The sequence below is a fragment of the Uloborus diversus genome, chromosome 3 (assembly GCF_026930045.1).
Source record: "Uloborus diversus isolate 005 chromosome 3, Udiv.v.3.1, whole genome shotgun sequence".
NCBI classification, from domain to species: domain Eukaryota; kingdom Metazoa; phylum Arthropoda; class Arachnida; order Araneae; family Uloboridae; genus Uloborus; species Uloborus diversus.
Window position 1 is genome coordinate 194864087 of NC_072733.1, and position 26974 is coordinate 194891060.

The 26974-nt window shown below is 33.9% G+C and overlaps 1 protein-coding gene across 1 annotated transcript in view; it reads right to left on the reverse strand.

The window, feature by feature from the left end:
* LOC129218490 (uncharacterized) overlaps nt 1-26133 on the reverse strand; it is a 117918-nt gene extending 91785 nt beyond the window's left edge. Inside the window, exons 1-3 of the mRNA XM_054852773.1 lie at nt 25995-26133; nt 22473-22601; nt 13749-13807 (exon numbers count right to left, since the gene is read on the reverse strand). Coding sequence (XP_054708748.1) covers nt 13749-13807; nt 22473-22598 — 185 coding nt within the window. The 5' untranslated portion in view covers nt 22599-22601; nt 25995-26133. The remainder of the gene's footprint in view (nt 1-13748; nt 13808-22472; nt 22602-25994) is intronic.
* Between the last annotated feature and the right edge of the window lie 841 nt (nt 26134-26974).

The window sequence follows — 26974 nt, forward strand, 5'->3', positions numbered from 1 at the left end:
TTGATTTTAATGTAGTGTTACAGAATTTGCCGCCCCTAGCAAAGTGCTGCCCGGGGCGAGTGACCCCTTTGCCCCCCCCCCCACGCTACGCCACTGTGCGTACTACATGTTTGATACAAAAATAAAATGAATTGTACCGTATTTTCATGCGTATAATCTGCGTATTATCTGTTAAAAAAGTGTACAATTAATGAGGTACAGATTATACACTGCTGCGGATTATCTGTGTTTTTTTTCCTCAACACCAATGCATTGAACCTCAATATTTACTGCAAAATTCGCCTACCTGTATGTTGTTCATTTTACATAGCTTAAATGTGCTTTTTTTGTGATTGAAGCTAGGTAAAATAAACAGCATACAGTAAAGGAAGAAGCCTTGCACAATATTAGACCGTTTGCTCCTTTAATGACTCTTTGTCTTTAAGTAATTAGCATACTATAATGACAATTTAGAGAAGAAATCATTATTTTTTGGATAATTTTTTATATTAGTTTTGAATATACCTTAAAAGTTACTACTTCACGTTTTTAATTTAGTTGCTAAAATTGTATGTTAAATCAAAACTTCATTCTTTTGCATTGTACTATCCGCGGATTATACGATCTTTTTTTCTTCGGGTCTATTTTAGGACTTCCATTTTGAAAAAAAATTCCATGGGAGAGCTTCAGCACCTCTACCCGTAAAAATCTCCTAAGTTTGTCAACAATTGCGTGCTTGGAACTGCAATTTCAAAAAATTGGAGCGGGAGGAAGAATTGATTGTTATTTATTTTTCAAAAAAAAAAAGGGGGGGGGGGTCATGGAGCTTCATCCCTTACCCTAACGTCAATAAATATGGCCTGTAACACTGCTTCAAAACTTCAAGTTCTACAAATTTCTGCGGAGTCTTCTGTAACGCTCTTTCCTTTAACAACTCCAAAGATCACTTAAAATTGCGTTTTCAAAACTTACAGGTTTCAAAATTGAGAGATTTGATGAGCAAATCAGACCAATCAAATTAAAGAGATTTTTTCCCCTGTAGAGTGCTCCCACACCTCCTCCCTTAAAAAAAATTTTTAGTCGCGCCACTGTTGTGTGTTGTGATGTGTGTACGTGTGTGTGTATATTGTCACAAAATTATTTTATTACTCAAAAAATGTCTTCCCATTGTTATACAGAAGTTATTGTTTTAAATTACTTCTCATGAAATTTTAAAGAAAGTGTGTCATGTGACAAGTTATTAATAATTTGAGGGAAAAAAAAAAGGGGGTTGATGTTTTTTTTCTTTGTCTGCATAAAAATTCTGAATCTGGCCCATGGGCACCGGCAGAATTCATATGAAGAAGGGCACACCCGCATGTAAATCACAAAAAAAAATATTTTACTAGTGTTTTAATTTATTTTTAGTTTTTTTAAATTTAGTTTTCTATTTTTATTTTAAAGCAAATACTGAGATGTATTTTCATTTTTGTTAAAGTTAATTAATCTATAATTTTTACATATATCTCTGATCACAATATATTTGCACTTTTGTAATTCAGCCTTGCTTAGAATAAATTTAATTTTACTCATTCAAAATAATTAGTTATTAAAAGATAAAAATAATGTTACTATTAAAATATTTGATTAATATTACTTTTTAAAATCTATTTATTTAGTTTGAAAAGCCAGGGGGTGAAAGTGCTTCCCTTGCGGCCCCTTACCGGTGCTTCAAGGGAGGCGTATTGCAACGCCAGAAAGCGTACTAGACATAAAAGTGAGATTAATAATTTTCATGATGTAATATTTTTGTAGCTTTTCCCTATCTAATTAATTAAATTTTATTTTTTAATATCATGGGGTGAAAGTGCATCACCCTGCCAGCAAACATGGACATAAACATGATAATAATACCTTTTGAGTTTTACTTGGTAGTTTGGGTATTTTGTAGCTTGTCCTGTGTTTACAATGACTTATTTAATACAAATTACAATACTTTATTTATTTAATACAAATAATTATTTTAAGAAAGTTTAAATACAGTGAATTCGCGATAACTCAAATATCACGGGACGTGGGAGCATCCCGGCCGCCAACAAAAGCAAATCCGCCGCCAAAAAAGATGAAAGAAAATATATGCGACTAAGTACAGTTTACCCGACAAAACAAGTTGGGGTTTTCTGGGTTTTTCACCCTTCTGTATCACAGTCCCATGAAGACCCCTGTAGTTGAATTTTGGTATACTCAATCTCTAGTGGCCTCTGACGACGTAAACCAAAATACGATTCCCTGGACATCAGGGGGAGGAGGAATTTAAGTTAGAAAATTGCTGTTAAAAAAAATTTTTGCTTTCTTTGACAGGGCTACAGCCTAGACGAAAAAAGAAATTAAACTGAAATTTCGCACACACATTCCTTGTGCTCTACTGATGTGCCTTTTGACACCCTCCCCCTCATTTTTACCCCCCATATTGTACCTTGCCGGGGTTCTGTCACAGTCCCCCGGGGGGCTATGGTAATGATTTTTTGTATACATTCTTCGGCCGCCCCCTCAATCCAGATCCCACCCCAAAACTTCTTTTTGTTGTCTTTTTCTGGGCTCTGGTACGGTCAGGACTCGGGACTTTCCCCTTCTTTCTGTGGCAGGTGGCCTAGGAAGAGCAATATGATACTTCTTGCACCGCGCCTAGGTTTGGTTTTCACGCAGGGAAGTTGGGCTGTGGGCCCCCTTCTCTACTCAAGACCTGTTTACTGAATAGGCCAAATAAGCCATGACCTACAGCCCCTGCTATTGGGAGTCCCAAATAGCTAAAACTGTTTTAACAAATGGCAAAAATTGTATGTTTGACTACATGAGGGCCACGAAAAAATGTTTGGCCTAAGGCATATGATATCTTAATCAGGGGCCCTATATCAATAGATTCTGGGGAGGTGGTCCCAGAACCAATACAAGCTTTTTAAAGTAAGTTTGATTTACGGAAAACTTTATTAAAATTGAACGAAAACAAAGCTCAAAAATTTTTGGGCCCCCTTCCAACTGCGAGTCGTCCCGCATTGCGGGGTCTTGCGGTACATAGTTACGCCACTGCCTGCAAACGAGTGTTCCATGTTTGGTCTACGAGATAAATAGATGGGATTCAACGACCACGAACTGGAGAATCTACTGAGCAGAAATGGTGTTTTGAGAACTCTATCCAGTGATATATATATATGTATATATATATATATATATATATATATATATATATATATATATTAAAAACATATTAATAGGAAAAAATTAGAGTACCATAAACCAGAAGCCCAAAGCTGCGCAAAACAGCCAAACAAATAAGCCAGATAAATATAAACATCAATAGAACAATAAACAGACAAGGTTACAACACAGATAAATGACAGAGATGAAGCCAGTACTCTTCAGCAGTGGAAACTTCATCCTATGGTCGAAAGAGCAAAAATTTTAATACTAAAACTAGAATCGGATGTCCAATTCCGAAAAAGTCAACATTCATGAACACATTGGGCAAAAGCACCACACGTGATAAATTAATGCAGATTTTTGGAATTAGGACCTAGAACTAAGCACTTTAACTGTGAAACCACTATTTATGATAAAAGACGCGAATTTTAATTCAAAGTTAACTGTCTGCAAAGTTTTTCTTCTTGTCTCAGTAACAAAGTTTTTATTGGTATCATTGTTTCGCAAGTCATCAGAATTAAAAGAATCGGCAACATGGTTACAGCATTCAACCAAGAAATAAATCTACTTAAAAATAACCTAATTGAAAAACATTTCCCAAATAATCTTGTAAATAGTATTTTCTTTAATATTGCCTTTAACCAATACTTCCCTTCACTGTAACCGTCTTACTTGTCACATGTATGAATTTTTCTAGAGTAAACCAAATGTTTGGATTCCAGTTTATGATGTTTTTGTGAATTAAGTTTTTCGGTCGACCTGGAATGTCTTTAGAACTGTTTTTATGGATGACACACTTATTTATTTGGTTTTTATATTTATGGGCTTGATTTTGTTTTTATTTTTATCCACTGGCACGAAAATGACCCAGATGGACACGGATTTTACTTTTACACCCGCACACATAGGTAAGACTTTTGATTTTTGCTGGCAGTACGGTGGAGGGACATTATTGATAGCCTTGGCTTCTAATGTCCGAGACGAAACCCCAGTGCTTAGTTTTAGGTCCTAATTCCAAAAATCTGCATTCATTTTTCACATGTGGTGCTTTTGCCCAATGTATTCATGAATGTTGACTTTTTAGGAATTGGACATCCTATTCTTAGTTTTAGTATTAAAATTTTTGGTCTTTCTACCATAGGATGAAGTTTCCACTGCTGAAGAGTACTAGCTTCATCTCTGTCATTTATCTGTGTTGTAACCTTGTCTGTTTATTGTTCCATTGATGTTTATATATATATATATATATATATATATATATATATATATATATATATATATATATATATATATATATATATATATATCACTTAGTAAATATATATATATATATATATATATATATATATATATATATATATATATATATATCACTTAGTAAATATATATATATATATATATATATATATATATATATATATACTAAGTGAGCACCCAGCAGCTGATAGTTTATGATACTTATTCTTGGTAAATTATTTAAATGTTGATAAATTCTCATTGCCTAAAACTTTGCCTTTTTATCTCATCTCCAAATATGACACACCACAACCTCTAATCTGGTTGGTATTAACCTACTACCCAAATTCAAAAAAAATAGAACATCATTACTGTTCAAGCAAAATTTGTCACAGAGCCCGGCAAAATGAATGCAGCCTAATAAAACAAGTAAAACATGTTATTAATGAATGAGTGAAACAATTTCAGAAACCTTAAAGGTATTATTTAAACAATATAGGGGTGGTTTACAAATTTGAAAACTATATATATTTTTTATATGGGTCAAAAAATTAGATTAATCAATTCATTTAATGTGAATTTGAAAAGTAGCGAAAATATTTGCATGCCTGTGAACTGTCTAGGTTGCGACATGTATAAAGCTTGGTTCCCAGAAGCTTTTCCGTTATTCTTTTGCTGAAAAGGATCGTCAACGTGATAAAATCGTAAACAAGGAAATTGCTTATTATACCATTGTTTAAAGTCAGAAAAAAACAGTAACTCTTGGATTAAAAGAAGGATTTACTATCTATGTTCTTGAAGATTTTAAAGGAATATAGAAGAATCAATCAACTAAAAAATAACCGAAGTAAATGAGCAGTTGCAATCCTCAAATTAAAGTCAAAGATGAACATGAAGCAGAGACACACCTAACTCCTAACTCTCCTAGAGCAAAGATAAGCTTTTCTAGGGGCAACAAATCTGGGAAACTATTTTATTCTGTGTTGAATCTTTATTTGAAATATCTGTAGAAGAAAGAAGTGTTTGGGTTTGGCATTAGAAAACGAAGCAGTTGAGAAAACTTGTATAAGACGTTCTCTCAAATTGAGACATCCTTTATGGTATGGGGAGGCATGAGAGTTGCTGGAACTGGACAATTGTATGCATCTTAAAACAATGTTTATTTCGCTGTTTATCAAAATATACTGGATTACTGCATGATACTCCCTTCTGAGGCACTGCAGGGACACATTCAGTGACACCTTTCAGCAAAATTCCGCTTCATATCACATCTCTAAATCAATTCACAGATTTTAAACAGAAAGAAGGATTTTGTTATATTAAGCTGGCCAAGCAACTCTACTGATCTCAGTACCACTCAAAATCTGTGGCATCGTCAAATCAAAAGAAAAAGGTTCAAAACCTAGAGCCTGTTAACAAAACTGAACTCATTGCCGCATCGAAGAGGGTAGGGAAACAGTATCAGAGAGTAGCCTTAACTGTAAACAGTTGATGGAATTTAAATATGAAAGGATTAAAGATGTGATTCTAGAAAAAAATGAAGCTATAAAATATTGATATAGTTTCTTTTTAAAAAAATTTCAAATTTTAATATTCTATTTTTTGACTTGATGTAAAATATCAACACAATAAACTTTTGGATAATTCTGTCCAAGATAATTTTTAATTAAGTTTATTTGAAGTGTTATGTACCTCTTAGTGTCTAAGAAAGGTGGTACGTTCATTCAAATACCTACTTTGTTCTTCTATTTTGTAAGCTTACCCTTTTTCTTCAAAAAATAAAAGTATTCAATTTTTTTGAATTTGGGTTGTAGTTGATAGAATAGGGAAGTTTTCGATTTTTCAATTTTATTTTTACATGATAGAGTAACATGCATGAACATCATAGGTGAAAAAAAATTTGAGATACGATAAGTAGCTTTCTTTAAATTAATTTTTAAAGTTCAAGCGCTTGTGACGTCAAATGGCATAGGAAGTGACGTCATGCGCTCTTCCGATAGGGGAGAAGCCGAAGGTCAAGCATTCGACTTTGAAGATGAAACCTAAAAGGCTTATCTCCTCGCATTTAACTCCTCGCGTTTCTGGAACATTAAACCTCTCATCCTCTCGGAAATATTCGAATATCATCATTGATGTTACATGAGGAAGATTATTTAGATTGTGCTTTAACGAATCCGGTCTCCATAGTGTGTTCAAAAGAATTATTGAATTTCTAAAAAATAAAAATATCAGCACGCTCAAAATGTCCCTAGCTTAAAACAAGGGATCTTCGGCGGAAGGCTGCCCATTTGTACCCTGTGACGTAGGCTCGTGACGTTTCAGAAGAGCGCACTTTTGCGCGTGGATTTTTAAAAATTCATTAAAAATCAACCACAGTGTTTTAAAATTCGGCGATGGTGAATTTTTTAGTTCTGAGGGTCAACTAACAATATTCATAGCCAAAATATGAACATTTAATAGGTTGCAACTTCCCTATTAATGGTAAAAAAATTTCTGACTAAACAACAAAGTTGTCAAGTCAATTGATTGTACACTTCAAAGACTGACCAAAGTTAAGATGTGTTCCCCTTCATTCTTTAGTTCGATTATATGCTGAAAAGTTCCAAGAGACAGAGTGAGTTTTCGTTACTATTAAAGATGTCTAAGCAAGTACTCTGTCAATGATATTAAAAGAAAAATAGAAACTTCTAAAGCTGTAGAATCCCTGAATCCGAATTTGAAACGAATGAAGATGTGCACCTTTCCTGAAGTAGAATCAGTTCTATTCGAGTGGTTCCAGCAGTATCGAAATCAAAACCATGCTTTTGATTTTTTTTTCTCTCTCATTATTTTTGAATAAACTGTGCATGTTGGGCTTAAAACATTATAAGTTCTGTGATTAAAATATTCGATGGTTTTTAATATTAAAATGTTGAAAACCGAAACTAGCGGTAAGTCGAACTTCCGATAAGTCGAAGTTTTTCGTCAATCCCTTTGGATTGGAGTTATTGCAAATTGACTGTAAATATATTTTTTTAAAATACTTTTTTAAAAAATTTAAAAAACTGGGGAGGGGGTGCGCCTCCTGGTTTTGGGGGGGGGGGTAGTGCTGGGCGATGTTGCAGATTTTAACATCGCGATACATCGCCAGTAAACATCGCGATATTCCGATACATCGCGATATTTCGATGTATTTTCTTTTCATTAAATCAAGGGTGGGGGAGGGGGTGGGGTATGTCGCAAGGCCTGCAAAAGCATGAGCCACATAAAAACACAGAAGATTCATTTTTATTTCATATTTTGGAATAAAAATATTAGCATTTCAGAATTTTTCGGTAGCAGGGATGCTCTTTTCTTCGTAATTATATTTCCTGCCGTGCTAAAAGTTCGCTCTGAGGGAACACTTGACCCTTGAATTGCTAAATACTTCTTTGCCAGCATTTTGATCGTCGGGAAGTTGTGCTCATTTAACTTCCACCAAGTCAATGGATCATCATTTAACCTAACTTTAGGCATTGACAAGTAATTTTGCAGCTCAACTGCAGCTTTTTTTGTTGGAAGAAAATCACTAGTGCTTTGACTCTCCACCTCGTCATCTTCCAAAAGTTTTTCAAGACCCTTTTTTGTTTGATCAATTGCAGTCTCATTATGAGGAATGTTAGGAGATTGTGTGTAATGGCTACTCATCCATTCAAGAGCAATTTTTTTCGTTTCTTCTTCATTATCTACAAATTTGAGGCGAAATCGTGGGTCACAAAAAGTGCTAAGTCTCAATAGATTCAGTGTATCATCATTATCATACCTTTCTAAACAAGATAAAATTTTAGTTTTAATTTCTTTTATTAGATTGCTATCACTATCTTCTGCTGTCATACACCGCCTTATTTTCTTCAATAATGGCAAGACTGATGACATAGTTGTGTAATTTTCTCCTGAAAGTGTGTTGGAAATTTCTTCTAGAAACTCTGTTGCACACAGCAGCTCTTCTATCGCTTTTACCTCACAGCTATCTAACATTAAATGCTTCTTCTCGGGATGAGCTTGGAAAAGCTTACATAGAGGCAGCTGATTTTCCAAAAACCTTCGACAGAGTTTAATAATACTCCACCATCTGGTCACACAGGCACTAGGCAAAGATACGACTTCCACTTGGAGAAACTCTTGAGCTTCTTTTAAGTCTCTCGCCATCTTCCAACTGTGTGCAATTGAGTTTTGCAATTTTTTTAATCTTGCCACAGCTCTACTTACAATTGAAATTTTAAACGCTTTATTAATCCCTATGTTTAGTGTATGACCAAAACATGGCATGTGAGGCACTTTTAATAACAAAACAGCTTTCACTATATTCGGACCATTATCTGTTGTGCAACATCTTATTTGCTCCACGTTCAGGTTCCAGTTGGATAATATTTCAGAAAGGACTTCAGCTATATTTTCTGCAGTGTGGTCCTCTTGAAAAAGTGTGCAGGAGAGGCAAAAGGATTTTAAAGTCCAATCCAAATCAATAAAGTGTACTGTAACTGCAATATAAGGTTCATTTGCTATAGATGTCCAACAATCGGTCGTTATGGAAATGCTATCAGGCTGTATGAATGATATTTCCCTTTTTATTCTTTCAATTGTTTCATTATATAGCTTTGGAATGGCTGTTTTAGAAAAATATTTCCTTCCCGGCATTTTATAACGTGGATTAAAAGTTTTCATCATATTGATGAACGGGCCAGATTCAACTATGTGAAAAGGCTGCAATGTGCCAACAATAAATTCTGCTACAGATTGTGTGCACTTTTTTTCCGAATTGCCATCCAGTGGTTGAAAGTCAAGCATCGTTTTCTGCCTCTTCGTTGGAGGAATTTCACTGCTGCTACCACAGTTTTTTCGAGCATCGTCAATTTCTAATACATCAGGTTCATCCAAGGGATTATTACATGCTGCAGTTTGCATACGTCTGTTAGTGGAGCAGGTTTGGGAATAAAGTAGCGGATGATGTATTTTCAGGTGCCCTGTTAAGTTAGATGTGCTTCCTCCTTTTGCAGAAATAACACCTTTGCATTCTGAGCAAATGGCAACATCTCTTTCCACCAGTTGGCCACTTTCATTTGCAGGTAGTCGAAAATGTCTCCAAACAGGACTTTTAGTGTTCCTTTTTTCTAATAGTTGGTCATATATCAAGTTCTGGTTACGGCGGGGAGGAGCCATTTCTTTACCTGAAAAATTAGGATGATATTATAAATATGTGTATAAGTGTTTGCAACACGTCACTTTCAGAAAATATGGACCAAGAAATAACTACTTGATAAACCTCAAGCATGCAAAATATTGCAAACACAGGGGTGCCCATCCCTTCAGAGCAATGCCCCCCCCCCCCCAAATATCTAAAAAAACCACAAGTACAGGAGAAAAATACCTCTCAAATCAACCTCTCTAGTGGTGTAGTTTGCACCATAACCAGGTATATAAGGATAACAAGGGAGAAGGGACCTCTTTTTCAATACAAAATGCATGGACTTCTTGAAAAAGTCTGACTCTTAAAAATGCACCAATTAAAATACCTATTTAAAAATGCAATAAAGTGTATAATATTGGGCAGGAACTACATAGATCAACTAAATTCAATGGATTGATTAGTCGGCTGAATTAATCTTCCTCCCATTGAGTTTAGATTATCTATAATCTCAATTAATTCAACTAGAGATGGTGATTAACGTTAGTTCAAACTAACTTGGTTAATCGCAGAAAAAAAAATCCTACGGGACAAAAACTATCCTATGGGGATTCCTTTGCATCCAAGGGCACATGTACCGCATTTAAAATAGATCTGAAGATAACGGGGTTTTTATAGGAACCCCCATGGTGGTTTCCCTCCCCCCCCTCATAGCGTAACAAATTCTTGAAAGTCAAAGAATATGTGAACCAATTTTGAAAAAGATCCGACTAAAGTTGAACTTTTATAAGAAAAACCCCTATGGGGGTTGCCCCCGCATCGGGGCCCAGAAAACTACAATATGAGAAATACTGAGTATCAAAGGACCAATGTGCCAAATTTGGGTAAGATTCGAGAAAAACTAGATTTTTGAAAAGAAAAACCCTCTATGGGGGGAGGGGGGTTCACCCCTAGCGGGGCCCCGAAAACTACCCTAAGTGAAGTCATGAATACCAGAGAACCTCTGTGCCAAATTTGGAAAAGATCCAACAAAACCTTCGTTTTAAGAAGAACTTCCCAATTGGGGGGGGGGGAGTTTCACCCCATAGCAGGACCGCGAAAATTTTTCTATGTGAATTCCTGAGCAACCGAGAACCTCTGTACCAAATTTGGAAAAGAGCTAACAACAACTTTATTTTCATATGAAGAATCCCTCATGGGGGGTTGGGTCCCACCCCCATAAACGGAAGGGAAAAAAACTACTCTATGTGAATTCCTGAGTATCAAAGAACCTCTGTGCCAAGTTTAGAAAAGATGCAACAAAACTAGATTTTTATAAGGAGAACCCCCCATGGGAGTTGCCCAACCCCCTAATGGGAGGGGAAAACTATTCTATGAATTCTGGCATGCCAAGTTTGGAGAAGATCTAACAAAACTAGATTTTTACAGGAAAAACCCTCTATGGGGTAGGGGGTTGCCCCCCTACCGGGCTTCCGAAAACTACTCTATATGAGTTCCTGAGTATCAGAGAACCTCCGCATCAAATTTGGAAAATATCACCCCCCCCCCCCAAAAAAAAAACTTGATTTTTATAAAGAGAACCTCTTATGGGTGGGTGTGGGGCGCTTAGGAGGGCTCCGAACACTACCCTGAGTGAATTTCTGAGTTTCTAAGAACCTCTCCGCCAAATTTGTAAAAGATCCGACAATAACTTAATTTTCAAAAAAGCTTCCCCCCATCCTATGGTGGGGGGGGGGGATTTTTTTTGCACTACTCTATGTGAATTCCTGAGCATCAAAGAACCACTGTGCCAAATTTGGAAAAGATTCGACAAAAACTAAATTTTTAAAAAGTAAAACACCCAATGGGGGATGGGGGTTAACTACTGGTGAGTGTGGGGGGGGGGGGGTTATCGGCGAGTTTCGGTTTTTCGCTTAATATTATGAAATTCTTTAGGGTTTGAAGATGGTTCATGCAGCTCCTTTTTTTTAACGATTGGAACTTACGTTTTGGTAATATAAAGAACAAACAGTAAATTGTACTTACTTATTCATGAAAATCAAAAATAAATTTGGATCCGAAGCATGAAGAATAATGATTAGAGAAGCTACAACTGAAAACAAAAGCAAACATAAATTTGGATACATAAAAAGACATAGCATTAAATTTTAAATGGATTGATAGTGAAATTTGTACTTACTTATTTAAGAAAATTTTATTCAAAATAAACTTTGATGCAAGCAATTAGCAAGCACAAGGAGCATACAGCTGAAGGGTAGCAATCGCCAAAAACTGAACTATAGCTTGAAAAGCTATGTTGACAATGCGTAAAGAGTCAGCATTTACCAAACGCACAAAGCGATGATACCAAACGCTAAAAAGCTATTTTTAGGGGGTGTTTAGGCGGTGAAATCAATGAAACATTCAACCCACCACGAAACTTGATGGTCCATCAAAGGACAGAGGGAACCCCAATCCCCCTCTACTTTTGAAAGAGAAAATGAAAGATGAACCAGTCTAAGACATTCCCCTTTTCAAACAATGACCCCTGTCCACTGCGCATTTCTTGTGAGGGGGGGGGGGAGTCAGAGAAGGGATGTGACTGAAAGAAGGAAGTAGCAAGGTCAAGGTGAAGGGGAAACGTTTTGATTAGAGGATTCAGAGTCTTGGTTGTTTCTTTTCTTTTTTTCTTTTGAGTAGAGAAGTAAAAACTAAAAAAAAAAGGGAAGGACTCAAAAGTTTGTGTCCTAGAATTTCGGTGAGTATTTGTTCCGGCGGTCCCCCACCCTGTCTACGGCCCTGCCATCGACATAATATCACGATGCTTCGCCATTGGCTGCGAGAAGCGATGCTTCGACTTCAGTCGCCGAGTCATCATAAACCGCGATGTATTCTCACAGGCAGTTCTTCCGACGCATCGTGATGCATCGCGGTGTATCAGCAAGTAGTCTCGCCGAGTCATCCGCGATGTATCTGCGAAGGTAGTTCTTTCGACGCATCGCGGTGTATCAGCGAGTAGTATCGCCGAGTCATCGGCGATGTATCTGCGAAGGCAGTTCTTCCGATGCATCGCGGTGTTTCAACGAACGCGGTCTTTCGCAAGCATCGTGGTTCGCTCAGACGTTCCGATGCCGTTGGAAACATCGCGGCGCATCACGATGTATCGTGATACATCGCGTTTCACCGGGAATCGCGGTGTATCGGAAGAACAGTAAATATAAACATCGGCGTGGCGATGATTGCTTGACACCGGTGTTTTGCGATGTATCGATGTATCGCCCAGCCCTAGGGGGGGGGGCTCACTTTTCTGGCCCTCTCACTTTTTTAAGGCACCAGCTGCCACTGTTTGATACCATTTCAAATGAAAATGCAATCGGTATTTCATTGAAAGGAAATGTGCAAAAATTGTCGATATCGAGAGAGATGCAAACAGCTTTACTTCTCTCTTCCAGCCATATTCTTATTCCTGTCACACCGCGGAGATAAAACTCAGCTCCCTAAATCTGAGATCAAACGGCTTTACTTCTCTAAACCGAAACTAACATACATCATCGAAGTTCTCAGTCTAATGGAGTTATTCATCCAAAATCGAACAAGCAAATTATATAAGAATGCAACAAGTGCTCTTACGGCAACCTTGGCTACAAACGGCGCGGTGCTGCATTCCACAAAACGCTCCCAACGCCACAACTAGCAAGATAGAATTGTTTTTTTCTGCAAAGCACAAAAATACTGGAAAATTTTGCTCGTAATCAGAACAACGGAAAAAGACATGAAAAATTCGTAAAACTTCTGGGAATTCTGGAAGAGTTAACAGGTATGATCCACTCATTAAGCACTAAGAATTATGAATAAATATGCATTTTTAAGTCATTATTTCAATTAGTTCTTAGTTAAGTCCGGTACCACGATGTATCAGACAGATTGAAATCTGAATATTGTTACCACGCTAATAAATATATATCAATATATTGCGGTATATTGGTATATCACCCAGCCCTAATGCTCACTATCTGCTCATTTCTTTATCTTTTGGTGGTTCTTCTTGGGATGGCATAGTAAAAATAAGAACCAATGCAAAATTAGAAGTGATGTGCTAAAGAAGAAAAAAAAGGAAAACGCTGTAAAATATAGGAAAAAAAATCTGCCTTTGTCATAATGTGATTAGTTATGAATTTTGGAAGTAGGAACATGTTGAAAACATTAAAGTAAAACTATATAAGGATAAACTTACCCATCTGGACTGAATGACATTAAAAATGCAGACCTTGTAGATCGGGGAAACTTTATATGCTGAGAAGAAAAGAAAGGGAGGTATTAATGAAGCAGAAATAAGTCTTGTGTGCAACAAACATTCAAAAATTGGCAGTGATTTTGACATATACAGTTAAACTTTAATTATTAAATATTTTCTCTCTCTTTTCCATTGTACTTTCATATTTCTTGCACAAAGCTTTATATCAAACATGAATTAAAATTAATGCAGCTAAAATTAAGTATTAAGATTTTTCTATAAAAACCAACGCATTTTTAAACATACTTTATAAGCAGTAGTTTATAGCAAAAAAATTTTTCAACAATAATTTTGTAATTCATTATTTATTATTTATTCATCTTTTTTTTTTTTTTTTTTTTTTTTGGGTTTGAGAAAGGTTATTCAGATGCATAAGTTCAAAAATCTCACCAACTTTGCATGCCTGACATGTTTAAAATTTTAGCTGGTAATCCACAGAATCTCTTTTTTTCTTTAAACTACATCAAGGATTGAGTTCACTAGACCTCACTTATTGCAGCTAAAGTAACCTTTGAAAAAGAGTTGTCAAATGATGGTAAAATGGACAAAGTATTAGCCATATAGGTAAACTGTTAAATGTAAAACATTTGTTAGTTCTCCTAAAGTACACAGGGAGTAGTCAAGTACATCAGTGACGCTAATAATAGTGGAGATGGCTCTAGAGGTAGTCGAGTACATCGATTACTACTAACATGCCACGTAATATCCATGGGGATAGGGTTACGGAGAAGGCTGGACCACAGCTTTTTAGTGTCCAAAACATGAATATTCTTCATAGAAGTATTTGAAGCCTCGAAAATAATGGGAAAAAATTGGTTATCAGGTAGAGCAATAAATTAAACTTATGGAAGACTGATGAAACTGCAGCATTTGCATTGCATAAACCAGATGGTGCATTTTGATGAATAGCTGTAAGTTTGTTATGAATTCTTTGCTATAAAGTAGTTACTTGGTGTGGAAATGGTAAAACAGAGTTCATACACTTGTGGTTAAAAAAATTCCCTGACTTTTCCAGGTTTTTTATAAAATTACAGGTAACTCGCTTCATTCAAAATTAAGTTTAAATAACAATATTTTCAAAATAATTTACATTGACCAAAGTAGCAACGTGTAAGAACTGAAACTATACCTTAATATTAAAAAAAAAAATCTTGGAATTTTTTTCTTTTTTCCCTCAAAATTTAAGTTTTTTTTTTTTTTTTTAAAGTCTTACTCAAAATTGTTTTCATTTGTTTACTAGTACTTTCAACTTATTTTAGCGCTTTTTTGATGCTACATGTCTTGCCTAATATTAGCATTTTGCTGAAATCGTGCAGCAATCTTTTAGCATCCGCGTTTGGTTTACAATACTTCTTTTTATTTTCTTATTAGTATATAACACAAAACATATTGAGCAAAATACAAAGCTATTTATCAGTACAAAGACGATTAACTTATTGCATTGAACGGCATACCATATGATGCATAATAGCAAAAATCAACATCCGCCAATCATACCCCGATGCCAATAACCATCAGTTTTTTTTTCTTTCACATACTGAAAGATGCTTACATTAAAATTTAAATTTTTTGTTTCTAGAAAATAATTAATTTTTAAAAAATCATAATTTATTGCAAATTTTATGCTACTTTCAATAGTTTACATTGAGATAAACATCCAATGCTGTTTTCCGAAATTTACGTACTTCCATCTTGCAAACGACCAGATATGGCAAATAAGTGAAAAATTTAAGATAATAAGTAGATTTTTGAATTTGTAGCATAAGAGTAGTTATAAATAACTAATAAACCTTAAAAGACTACAATTAAGACAAAATAGTTAGTCTTTAGCACATAAGGATCTAAATTAATTTGAATAAAAAAATGTACTAAAGATAAAATTTTGCATTTTTCCAGAAAATAATTATGAATTATCCGAAAAAAAGGGCTCATTTTGCTTTGTTTTTACAACAGTCTGCATCGCAATAAACATCCAAACATTCAATGCCATTTTCGGAAACTGAGGCGCTTAAAAAGGCTTGTGTACTTCCATCTTACAAATGACCAAATATGGCGGCCACGGCAAAAATTAAGAAGTAATTTTTTAATTTGTACTATGAAAACAATTTAAAAATAATAAATCTTCATGAAACTATGATTGAGTTGAAAAGTTTTTGCACATTTGCATCCAAGGCAATGAGGATAGGATTAAGTTTTAAGAAGAAAAAAAATTTTTCATTTCTCAAGAAAATTACATATTTAAAATGGAAAAATAAATAAAAAATGATATAATAATTGCAGCACATTTTGCATTATTTTCATTAGTTTGCAGCTAAGGAAAACATTCAATTCTGCTTTGTTTCTGGAAACTTAGGCATTTAAGCATCGTGTCTACTTCCATCTTGTGGATCACCAAAAATGGTGACTACGCTTCATACAGCTGAAAAGACTTTCCGATCAAAACGAGATTTTCTCTGAACGGTCCTCCAATCGTCAGGCTCGTCCTTCCAAAGCAGTAAATTGTCTTCTCCCCTGTGGAGTTTGTGCATAATTCCTGTTCACCCGAGGAATTTTTTTCTTGGGAACTATTGAGGGAAAAAATGGCAACTACTGAAGTTTTATTGGAGTCACCACGTTTTAACTGCCAGCAACATTTTGCCTCAATGTTTTTACAATTTTTTTTCAGGAAACATGGATAAAAACAAAGATTAGATCGCATTGTACAAAATTCACTGGGAAAAAGAAAGAAAAAAAATGTTGGTACATAAGTGAAAACTTCTCAGGCTTGCCCTGACATTTTTAACTATGTCATTTTCTCTGACAATTCCAGACTCTCCCGGAGCCTATGAGCCCTGTAATATATCCATTTGCATTACATAAATATAATAAAAGTAAGCAGTTAACCACAAATTAGCTTCTAAAGCGTCTTTGTAATATTTTATTAAAAAAATCTGATGATGAACAACTCTGACGATAACTATTTTGAAAATGACAATTTATCAAGTGTATATCATACCAAACTGACTTTTTAGTAATTCTTATGCTTGCAAGTACGACAGTTGGAATGCAATTTGAATTTTTTAATCATTTGAAATTTAAGATAAAAATGTAATCAAATTTCTTACACTTTGTGTAACTATCTTCAAAACTACAAAATGGGGTGGGTAATGGGGGGGGGACAGCGGTCGTATTTGGATTCAGGGGTTCATTTAATATAACAATTTTATATGACTTTTTTATTGAAACCGATTGATACCATGATACCATTGTTTAAGATTTTCTGTTGATTAAAAGAAGAAATTAAAATTTTAGGTTAAGAAGAAAAATCTTTAAGTATAAACATATGTATCCATCAGGACATAAACAATCTTTTTTTTTCTTTTCAATAAAATGTTTAGCAATACCGTATATTCCTGCGTATTATCCGCGGGCGGCCTATAATACGCAGGTCCTAAAATCGGCCAGAAGAAAAAAAGCTTCGTATAATCCGCGGATAATACGATGTAAAAAAGAAAAAGTTTGAATTTAACATACCATTGGAGTAACCAAACTAAAAACGTGAAAAAGTAATTACTTTGAAGGCATAAACAAAATTATCTGAAATATAATAATTTCTTCTTGAAATCTTGATTATAGTATGCTAATTACTTGAAAAACCAAGAGTCAAGACAAAGGAGCAAACGGTCTAATCTTGTGTAAATGGCTACCTACTTCACTGTAATCTTGCTTATTTTACATGACCTGAATCGCCAAGAGGAACATTCAAGCAACGTAAAATAACCAACATACAAGCAGGCAGGCAGCGAAGAAGAACATGCATGCTTCGTAAAATAAACAACATTCAGTCGGCGTACGCTCTCGATCAGTGAATCCTACGGTAAAAATATTGAGGTTCAATGCGTTGGTGTTAAGGGAGAAAAAAATCACAGATAATCCGCGGCTGCGTATAATCTGCACCTCATAAACTTTGCCTTTTTTAGCAGATCATCTGCGGATTATATGCAGGAAAATATGGTACTACCAGAATGTCGTATTAGGGTTCGGAGATGTAGGAATTTCTTCACTGCAATGTGAGATTACAATGAATCTATTTCTTCATTGCAAAAGATTTAAGCTTATGGTAACAGTCTACCTTCTTGCATTTAAATGGAGTTACTCGAAACACCAAAATATGTGTATGCAATTCTAGTTGCTAGTTTACACTTTAAGCAATTTGGGGGGGGGGGTGAATGATTATAAGATGTCTTTGTCAGCCATTTTTTCCGCCAAGAGCTTAAAGAACTAAATTTCTTGCAAGCTTTCGGAAAAGTGAAGATCTTGGTTTGGTTATGATACTTCCACACAGACTCACCCAGAACTTAAATTTTTGGGAGGAGGATTTCTTTTTTTAATTTGCCGAATTATACTGTGAGTTGCACCAAATGATAAAATAAGAGTATGAACACAAACATATATCTAATGCCAAAAGAGACATTATACATTGTTATTTTTTAAAAGGCAATTTCACAAAGTAGTCTTCAAATTTACGGAATCGTCAGAAAAAAAAATTTGTGGAATAAGGACATTTTTGGTAGGTCACAGTAACCTCCCATTGGGGTGCCCCTGCTTCCAAAGTGCTTCGAAACAATTAAGAGGTTAAAACTGCAACTGTCCTGGACCGGTGTCTGCACATCAATGCTTAGATCTGTGGTTGGTGAGGTATTGATGCATCGATTTAGAGAAAAGTTCTAAACCGGGGTACAGATGTGATATATCCTCCACCCCCCCCCCCCTTTGGCCAGATTCGAATTTTAGCATGTTACAAAAATTGCCAATGAATAACCCAATGACAACATAGATCTGTTCAAACTTGTTAATTGTACGCACGTTTAGGAGTGCTTATTATTATTTTTTATTTTGTGCAATGTACCTCACAGGAAAGCCTAGTTTATGTTTTTTCAAACTCAGTAGTTGTGTTTTGATGTGACAGTATTACAAAATGTCAATTTCTTCAAACCAGACTGTGAACTAAATAGAAAATCAAACATGCGAGTGCGTCTCTGTAAGGCACTATTGTTCGATTGCAATATGTTCTTGTGTTTTCGTTCTTGACATTAGTTCCTTATTAATTAGTTGTGTCAGGCTGAGTGTGTGGATTTAGACAATGAAAAGGTAAGTTCTTTTTTTCAGAATTCAAAAAAAAAATATCACTTTCGAAATTCTTGATGTTTTTACAAAATCTTGAGCGTTTTTTGTGGTTAATTTTATTTTCTGCGCACATAAATTTATTTTACGAAACTAGTATGGTTGTTTTAGTCCAAAAGTTAATTCTTATCAATGTCAAGAATTATTCATAAAAATTCCTCAATTTTTTGCGATTTATTTAAGGATTTCAAGGCATATGTTTAGAATGCTCGCAGTTCCATAAACGTGTATCCCTTTAGGTACTGAATAACTGAAAATGAGTTAATTAAAATATAGTTAACATTGTTGATTATTTTGAAAGCATTTCTGGATAGTAAATTAATGTATGGTATTTTTGTATTGTTTATGTTTGGGATGTTCTTTTGAGACATTTCTACTTTTTATACATCGAAATTAGAATAACTATGCATTTTTTGACTGAAATAGTATCAAAATGCAAAATAGTAGGCTTACAGTTTCTTTCTAATTTAGTAGCATTTCTGTTCATAATTTATTTTCTGATGTTTTTATGTTTGTGATTGGTTTCCGGGATGTTTTCCACTAAAACATATATGACATGGTATATATGACATTAGTTCTCTAAACCGGTTTGATGATGTAGGATGTACACCGGTTTTCTGCAATGCATCGCACAGCCCTAATATTTATAGTTTCAGATAATTTTGTTTAAAATATTTTTTATTTAGGAAAAATATCTCTCACAAGACAATTTTTTTTAAATACTTATTAGAATTTTTTGATCAACAATATTTCCTGTTGAAGTAAGATTATATTAAAAATTTTTGGATTAAAAAAAATCCAGTTTTAATTTAGTAAAAAATTTAAATTGTCGGAAAGGGGGGGGGCATATAACAGGTTAATGGAAGAGGGGTGGCAAATTTGGTGCCTGCTCTGGGCAGCATATAAGCTACTTTTACTCCAGTTCGGTCATAGGAAAATTTCAGGCCCTCTCATTGGCTTATTCGAGTGTCAATCAAAGCTTCAAAGACGCCATTGTAATGTTGCTAGTCGTCTTTCGCACTGTGTTTCTTGTTTGTAATCTGCTAAATATGAATAAGTATTTGCAAATGATATCTTTAATTGAATGTTGCTGGCAAAAACAGCATTATTATTTCCAATCAATTTCATTCTTTGCAAAACAAATGAAAGTGCCCTTGTGCAACTATGCTTTGAAATAAAAATAGGTGGAGCCATCTTTGGGCAAAAAATGCATGTTTTACAACATTGTTTTGATTTAAATTGAAGTTATTTTAAAAATAATTCTCATAGTAAATTATTTTGTAGATGGAAAAGAGCGAATTCTGCAATTTTTCATATTCTTAATGATATTTAATGCAAATTAAACAGCTCTTCTTAAAGAAATGATTACCATTTAACTTAATAATAAATACTTCTAGTGAATAATTTGATACATAATAATTTCTAATATAATTTTCTCTCGTGCCAATTTATTTAAAACTAATTTCTATTGAATATGAAGTAGCATTCAAGAATAAGACTTCCAATTGAATTTTGTGTGAGTCTGGAAAACATATCCTTCTTGTCTCCTTCTAATTTCATAACTCATAAAATAAAATAATGCCCTGCTTTAAAAAAGAAAAAAACCTGTAAAATATGAGATTAAACGAATAAATACCATTATCTTTAAGCAAAAATTGGCGCTTTTGAAGAAGGAGTTATTGGAGTTTAACTCATTTGTCAACTAATTCTCAATTTAAGTTTTTTAAATTTAACAGCAAATTCTTTATCTTTTAATATTCTTCATAATATTTAAAGATATGTAAAAAGGAATAGGTAATTTAAACTCTTGAATGAAATAATTGAAAATAACATTAAAAGCAATGTTTCATAATGTAAAATTATATATATGTTATTTCAAGTCAAACTTTCAGAAATCGCACCGTTTGCTACCTTAAATTCATTTATTATTAATTTTAAAAAAATATCACACACAGTTGATGAGGCAATTCATGAGAATTTCATGCAGTTTTATTTACTATTTAACTTAAATACATTTGGGGGAAAAAAAGCTTCACAAAATTCTAAAACTTGAAAACTCAACCATTTTTGAAACAATTTAGAAATCAATATATGACTTTTAATGTATTGTAATAAAAAATACAGCGAAATTTTTTAGACTGGCCCATGAAGAGAACTTCAGTTGTTAAATATTTTCAGCAAAATTAGCAAAAAAGTTTTCCTTATTTTTTTGCAGTACTACCGATAAGATTTTCGTGGTTTCATGAATAGTTCTGAAACAATTTGAATGTAATCATTCAAATACATTAAATATCATACATTCATTGAAAATTTTTTAAAGTATTTAAAAAAATTGAATTTAATGAAGGTTTTAAAGCTTTTTTTTTTAAATACAGACATCTCAATTGTTTTAGCATTTTAAAAGAGTACACATCGACTATTTATAATTTAATTCAGGATTATGAATTTAACCAGTGAAGACACACATAAAGCAATCCAACCAATGAACGATAAGATAAACAAAATATAGACCAAAAAAAAAAGGATTAACATAAAAAAAATGGACAACCTGTTAGCTTTATAAAGTTTTTGACCAATAACGATATGATATTTTGTTCAGCTGACTTTATCCAATAGTAGTGCGCGCAGCTGATTCTTTTAAACATAATCTTTGAAGTAAAGGATTAGTTTTTTTTTTTTTTTTGTAAAGAAGGAAATTCTTCCAAAACAAAAAGGAACTTTTTCCAGATGCACTCACTACTCAATTAAAGGTCTTATTCTTGAATACTAACTCATAATAGAAATTAGCTATAAATAAATTGGCACAAGAGAAAATTATATTAGAAATTATGTATTAAATTATTCACACGAAGTATTTATTATTAAGTTAAATGGTAATCATTTTTTTAAGAAGAGCTGTTTAAATTGCATGAAATATCATTAAGAATATGAAAAATTGCAGAATTCGCTCTTTTCCATCTACAAAATAATTTACTATGAGAATTATTTTTAAAATAACTTCAATTTAAATCAAAACAATGTTGTAAAACATGCATTTTTTGCCCAAAGATGGCTCCACCTATTTTTATTTCAAAGCATAGTTGCTCAAAGGCACTTTCATTTGTTTTGCAAAGAATGAAATTGATTGGAAATAATAATGCTGTTTTTGCCAGCAATATTCAATTAAAGATATCATTTGCAAATGCTTATTCGTATTTAGCAGATTACAAACAAGAAACACAGTGCGAAAGACGACTAGCAACATTACAATGGCGTCTTTGAGGCTTTGATTGACACTCCAATAAGCCAATGAGAGGGCCTGAAATTTTCCTATGACCGAACAGGAGTAAAGGTAGCTTATATGCCTCCGGGCAGTATAAACCTACACTACGCCGTTGCAGTTTTGCATTTTTATTCTATCAACATTGTATCCAATTTTATTTGTTTAGTATAAATCAAGGAAGTCACCAAAAATAAATTACATAAAAAAAGTCTTGTACAGTTAAAATATAAAGTTACTACCATTTCTTGCATGATTGAAGAAGCTGCTTTGAATTCAGCAAGCTCTTGCAAATCATTTGCTGATCTATTGTTTCCACATTCTCTTGCTGAAAGTTGATACAGAATGTTTGAACCTAAACTACCCATTTCCTAAAAGAAATGTTTAAAATATTAATACACGATAACAAAAATTTGTACTTTATCATCAGAACATAGTATTATTCATTTTAAATTATTCGTTGAAAAAGAACAAGGTAGATCAAATACATATTGCTTGATACAAAATTATGCATTAAATAACAAAAAAAGTATTCCTAAAACATTAAAGATAATTCAAAATTGCAAGAAATCAATCACTGGGCTCAATGAGCAAGCTTCATAATTGAAAGTTAAAGCAAAAATAAAACAAGACAATGTTTATTTCTTTCTGCGACAAAGTCGAAGACATTTTATGTCATAAGATCCATAGCTATTTAATGAAGTTTTAAATTCCATGCTTTCCATGTTATGATGAAAATCATAAGCAATTATAAAACTTGATCATGGGATATTAGTTAGAAATAAGTTGTAAATAATTAAAATAATTCCTTAGTTTCAGATAAGTTTTGCAAACTTTTCGATTATTCCAGAAAGTCGGAACTTAGGGCTAATTCATTGATTTTTCAGTTATGTCACCACACCATAAATGCCAAAATCTTATGAAAATAGCATAGCTAATGAAATCTCAGGAGTTTAAGAGAATTAATTCATAAGTATTTTTCTTTAATTTATTAGAATAATTGTGTATGATTTGATAGCTTAGGAGGACAGCCCAAGGAGTTTTAAACCCAAATATCCCCTTGGATGAAAGCAATCAAGCTTTTAGAATTTGAGGGAAAATTATGTATTGCTCTCAAGATCTCGAATATTAGAAATTGAAATTTACTAAGTACATCCCCTCGCCCCTTCGACTAATTTATAAAGTCAATTTCTACTCTTAAAATATATGACTCATCAAGCTGCATAGGTGTAAAAAAAGTTACAATTTGAGTGGTCTTTACATTAATATGAAGAAAGCTTTTATAAATGAACAGATAATATTTGTCTATCCCATATTGCTCGGCTGGAACAATTTTTGATTTTATCTTTTTTTTGTTTCTTTTTTGCAAAATTTATTTTCCGGTGAAAAAATGTTGGTTGGTTCCTTAAAAAAACAAATTTGGGTTTATCTTTATCTGTTGGAGAATAACATTTATTACAGTGGAGCAATGTTGGATGTGACATTTTCGGCAGCCTTTTCAAATTTAACTGTGCTCTCAGAACAACTCTCTTGTAAATTTTGTATTTAGAAACAGCCAATGTTATTTCAGCCAAACATTCAAACATACATATAGTCTGCACATTACAAGTATTACTTTGACAAGAAGTATTTAACTAAATAGGTCTGAAAACAAATGCTCAATAACTGAATTTCAACCAGCCATGGATCCATAAGGATTATGAGAGTCATGACTTCCTCCCCTCCTTTGCGTAATCTAAGATACACAAAAGATGTGTTTTTGAGCACTTCTGTGTCATAAAAAACCCAGACCTTTTATACCAGCCCAAAACTGACTTGTGGCTTTCCCCTTCCTACAAAAAGTATTATCTGCTAATTATATGTAGAAGCAATCGTATGGCCGAAAATCAATTTAGATTATTATAGACAGAAATAAAACAAGAATTAAAAATCAATTTGCAGTACAAAAAAAAAAGAAAGAAAGAAAAAAATCAACACGGATTTTGGACATTTTCAGATTGGTGAGTTCAAGATGAATGAAAAAAAAATAGTGATCATCTCCTCTCCTGCCCCTAGAGAATTCCCCTTACACATTAGCAGAGATCAGAGATTCCATCCTTTTAACTAGAAGTCAGATTAAAATGATAAAACTTCACTGGTTTAAAACGGCACATCAGAGTTAAAGCAGGGACTTCGTCCATTTTACCAGAAGACAGAAAGGACAATTGCAAAACTTGACAGGAAGTTAAAATAGTGAAACTTCCATGAACTTACGAGCTCCAATTTCATCACCTCTCTTTGTGGTTTGCTTGTAAATTATATGGTGTGTATATATACAGTAGGCGCCGCTTAATGCAATCACTTTGGGACAAAAACAGTTTGATAACAATAATTGATTGATAACAATAATCGAAAAGAATCCAGGACACACAAAATGATGATTTTTTTCAATCAAGAAGCATTTATTTTTACAACTGTAAATGAAAATAACAATAACTCAACAAATGCAGATATAAATTATAAATTACTAAATTGGCAGAATCTAATAGCTCTTTTTATTTCATCGACTTAACCGTCCGATGCTACAAACGACTTAACCGTCCGATGCTACAAAGTCTTTTTTTTCCCTTTTAAAAGTAAAATTTGATTTTTGCCGCATTAACCAACTCTTTACTCGCCCATCCTTTTCCCTGACATTCGTAAATTGTAATTTCAAAGCAGATTCAACTTCACCATTTTCTCCAGCACGGTTTCACTTGTTGTTTAAATTTTTATTTTGTTTTCAATCTCATCACTAATTTTTTAGTAACTTACTAAGGAATGGCTGAGAAATGTTTACTTATTCTACAGCATCTTTGATTCATCACGTTCAAATTGTCAATGCATTTTAAAATGTCAATTTTTTCTTGACAGTGAAATTATCGTGCTTTTTTCCATGGCTAAAATGTTTGATCGTTTAAAAGTGAAGTTTTTAGTGTAACTGAGCAGGAAAAAAGAAAATCTGCTTTACCGATAAGAAGGGAACCGTTTTTCTGGAAGCTACTGTCAGGGTTTGCCTTTGTATTTCTCTTGATTGAGGAACAAAAAGGGAAAAAAAAATCGAAAATTTATAAAAAAGTGATAACAATAAACGAAGGCACTGATTACAATATCCAATTTTTTCAACACGGGTTAATATACAAATGTTCCGGGATTTAGTGATTCTGATAACATTAAGCGAATGATAACATTACCTATGATCACATTAAGCAGCGCCTACTGTGTGTATATATATATATATATATATATATATATATATATATATATATATATATATATATATATATATATATATATATATATATCCAAAATGTATTCTACTTCATGTTACATATTTGACTTAAAAGTATCTCTGCAATTGCACATATTTAAGTTAGTGTTTCCAAACTAGTTTTACTCAGTACATGCTTCGTATTTCCAACTACACACACACAAACACATATAAATATTCAAAAAATAAATATGTATAAATTCATAAATATATATCTTTTTTTTTTATAAATATATATATAAAACGACTGTACCAAGAAGGCAGTCATCGAACAGAAAAATCAATCGTTTTAAAGGAATAAAAATCATTACTGTGGTAGATTGCATTATGACAGTTCGCGGCGATTTCAGTGAGAAAACGTGACAACAATTTTCAATGACAAGTTTCAATCACCAAACTCTAAGTTATTTTGTACTAAGTTGAAACATATATGAAAGAAGGGAGAAAAAAATAAACAGGCAGTTTGTTACTTTACCCTGATGTTTTAATAAAGCTCGCGGAAATAAGCCAATTTCTACATTTACGCAACCAAAGATTCAACGCTATTGTGTAACAACAACACACACAGTGAACACACACAGCATTTCGTTTTTCGTTATTTCGTTCTCGTTTCCAGTAACGATGCCACAATTTTTCCTAGTTCCGAAAATTTCTTCAGAGTGGGGAAAGTGGTGGAGTAATAATTTTCGAAGCCACTCCTTTTGCATTACTCGGAAAATAAACATTTACCGAGCAATTCATTAATTTTTTTTCATTAGTTAAAGCACGGCGCCGACGGGGTGACGGTAGAAGAGGGAGGAGGGGCTCAAGTTGGAGATTACATCATTGAAATTTTTGAAAGAGATTTTAGTCTCAATTTTAAATTGTGAATGGGTGGTGACATCACCCATCGGACGAGCATTCCTAGTCCTAGCTGAAGCAGCTAATGGCCATTTTGTTACTTAAATATTACAGCAATCTATTACAACCAGAGGGTGAGGAGTCACGGTACATGGCATGACATGGTGGGGTCCATTTTGTAAACGTTGTCTTCTATCTCGTTGGGTTGTATCTCTACCTGCCAGTTGCCGCTCTTTAAGTCCAAAGACGAAAACCACTTGCGTCTGGAAAGAGTGTTCAATTAGGGAAAGGGGGCCGTGGTAGCCCGATCGGTAGAGTGTCGGATTCGGGGCCGGAGGTCCTGAGTTCGAACCTCGATGGTCGAAGATCCACCGTTGTTATTAAAGGGGACTGGGCGACGTTAAATATGCTCGTAGTCTGAATGTCCTCCAAGTGAAACGATACCTCAGGGAGTGCTAGCACCAGGTAGCTATTAGCTCCTGGTCTAGTTCTAAATTCTCATTAACTGTTCGATCCGGTGATGGTGCTGCCATCTATCGGTATAAAAAAAATAATGAAGGCAAGGCACTTAGTATGCAGTCTTCGACATAAATACAGTTGTAGTCAGTTGTGACT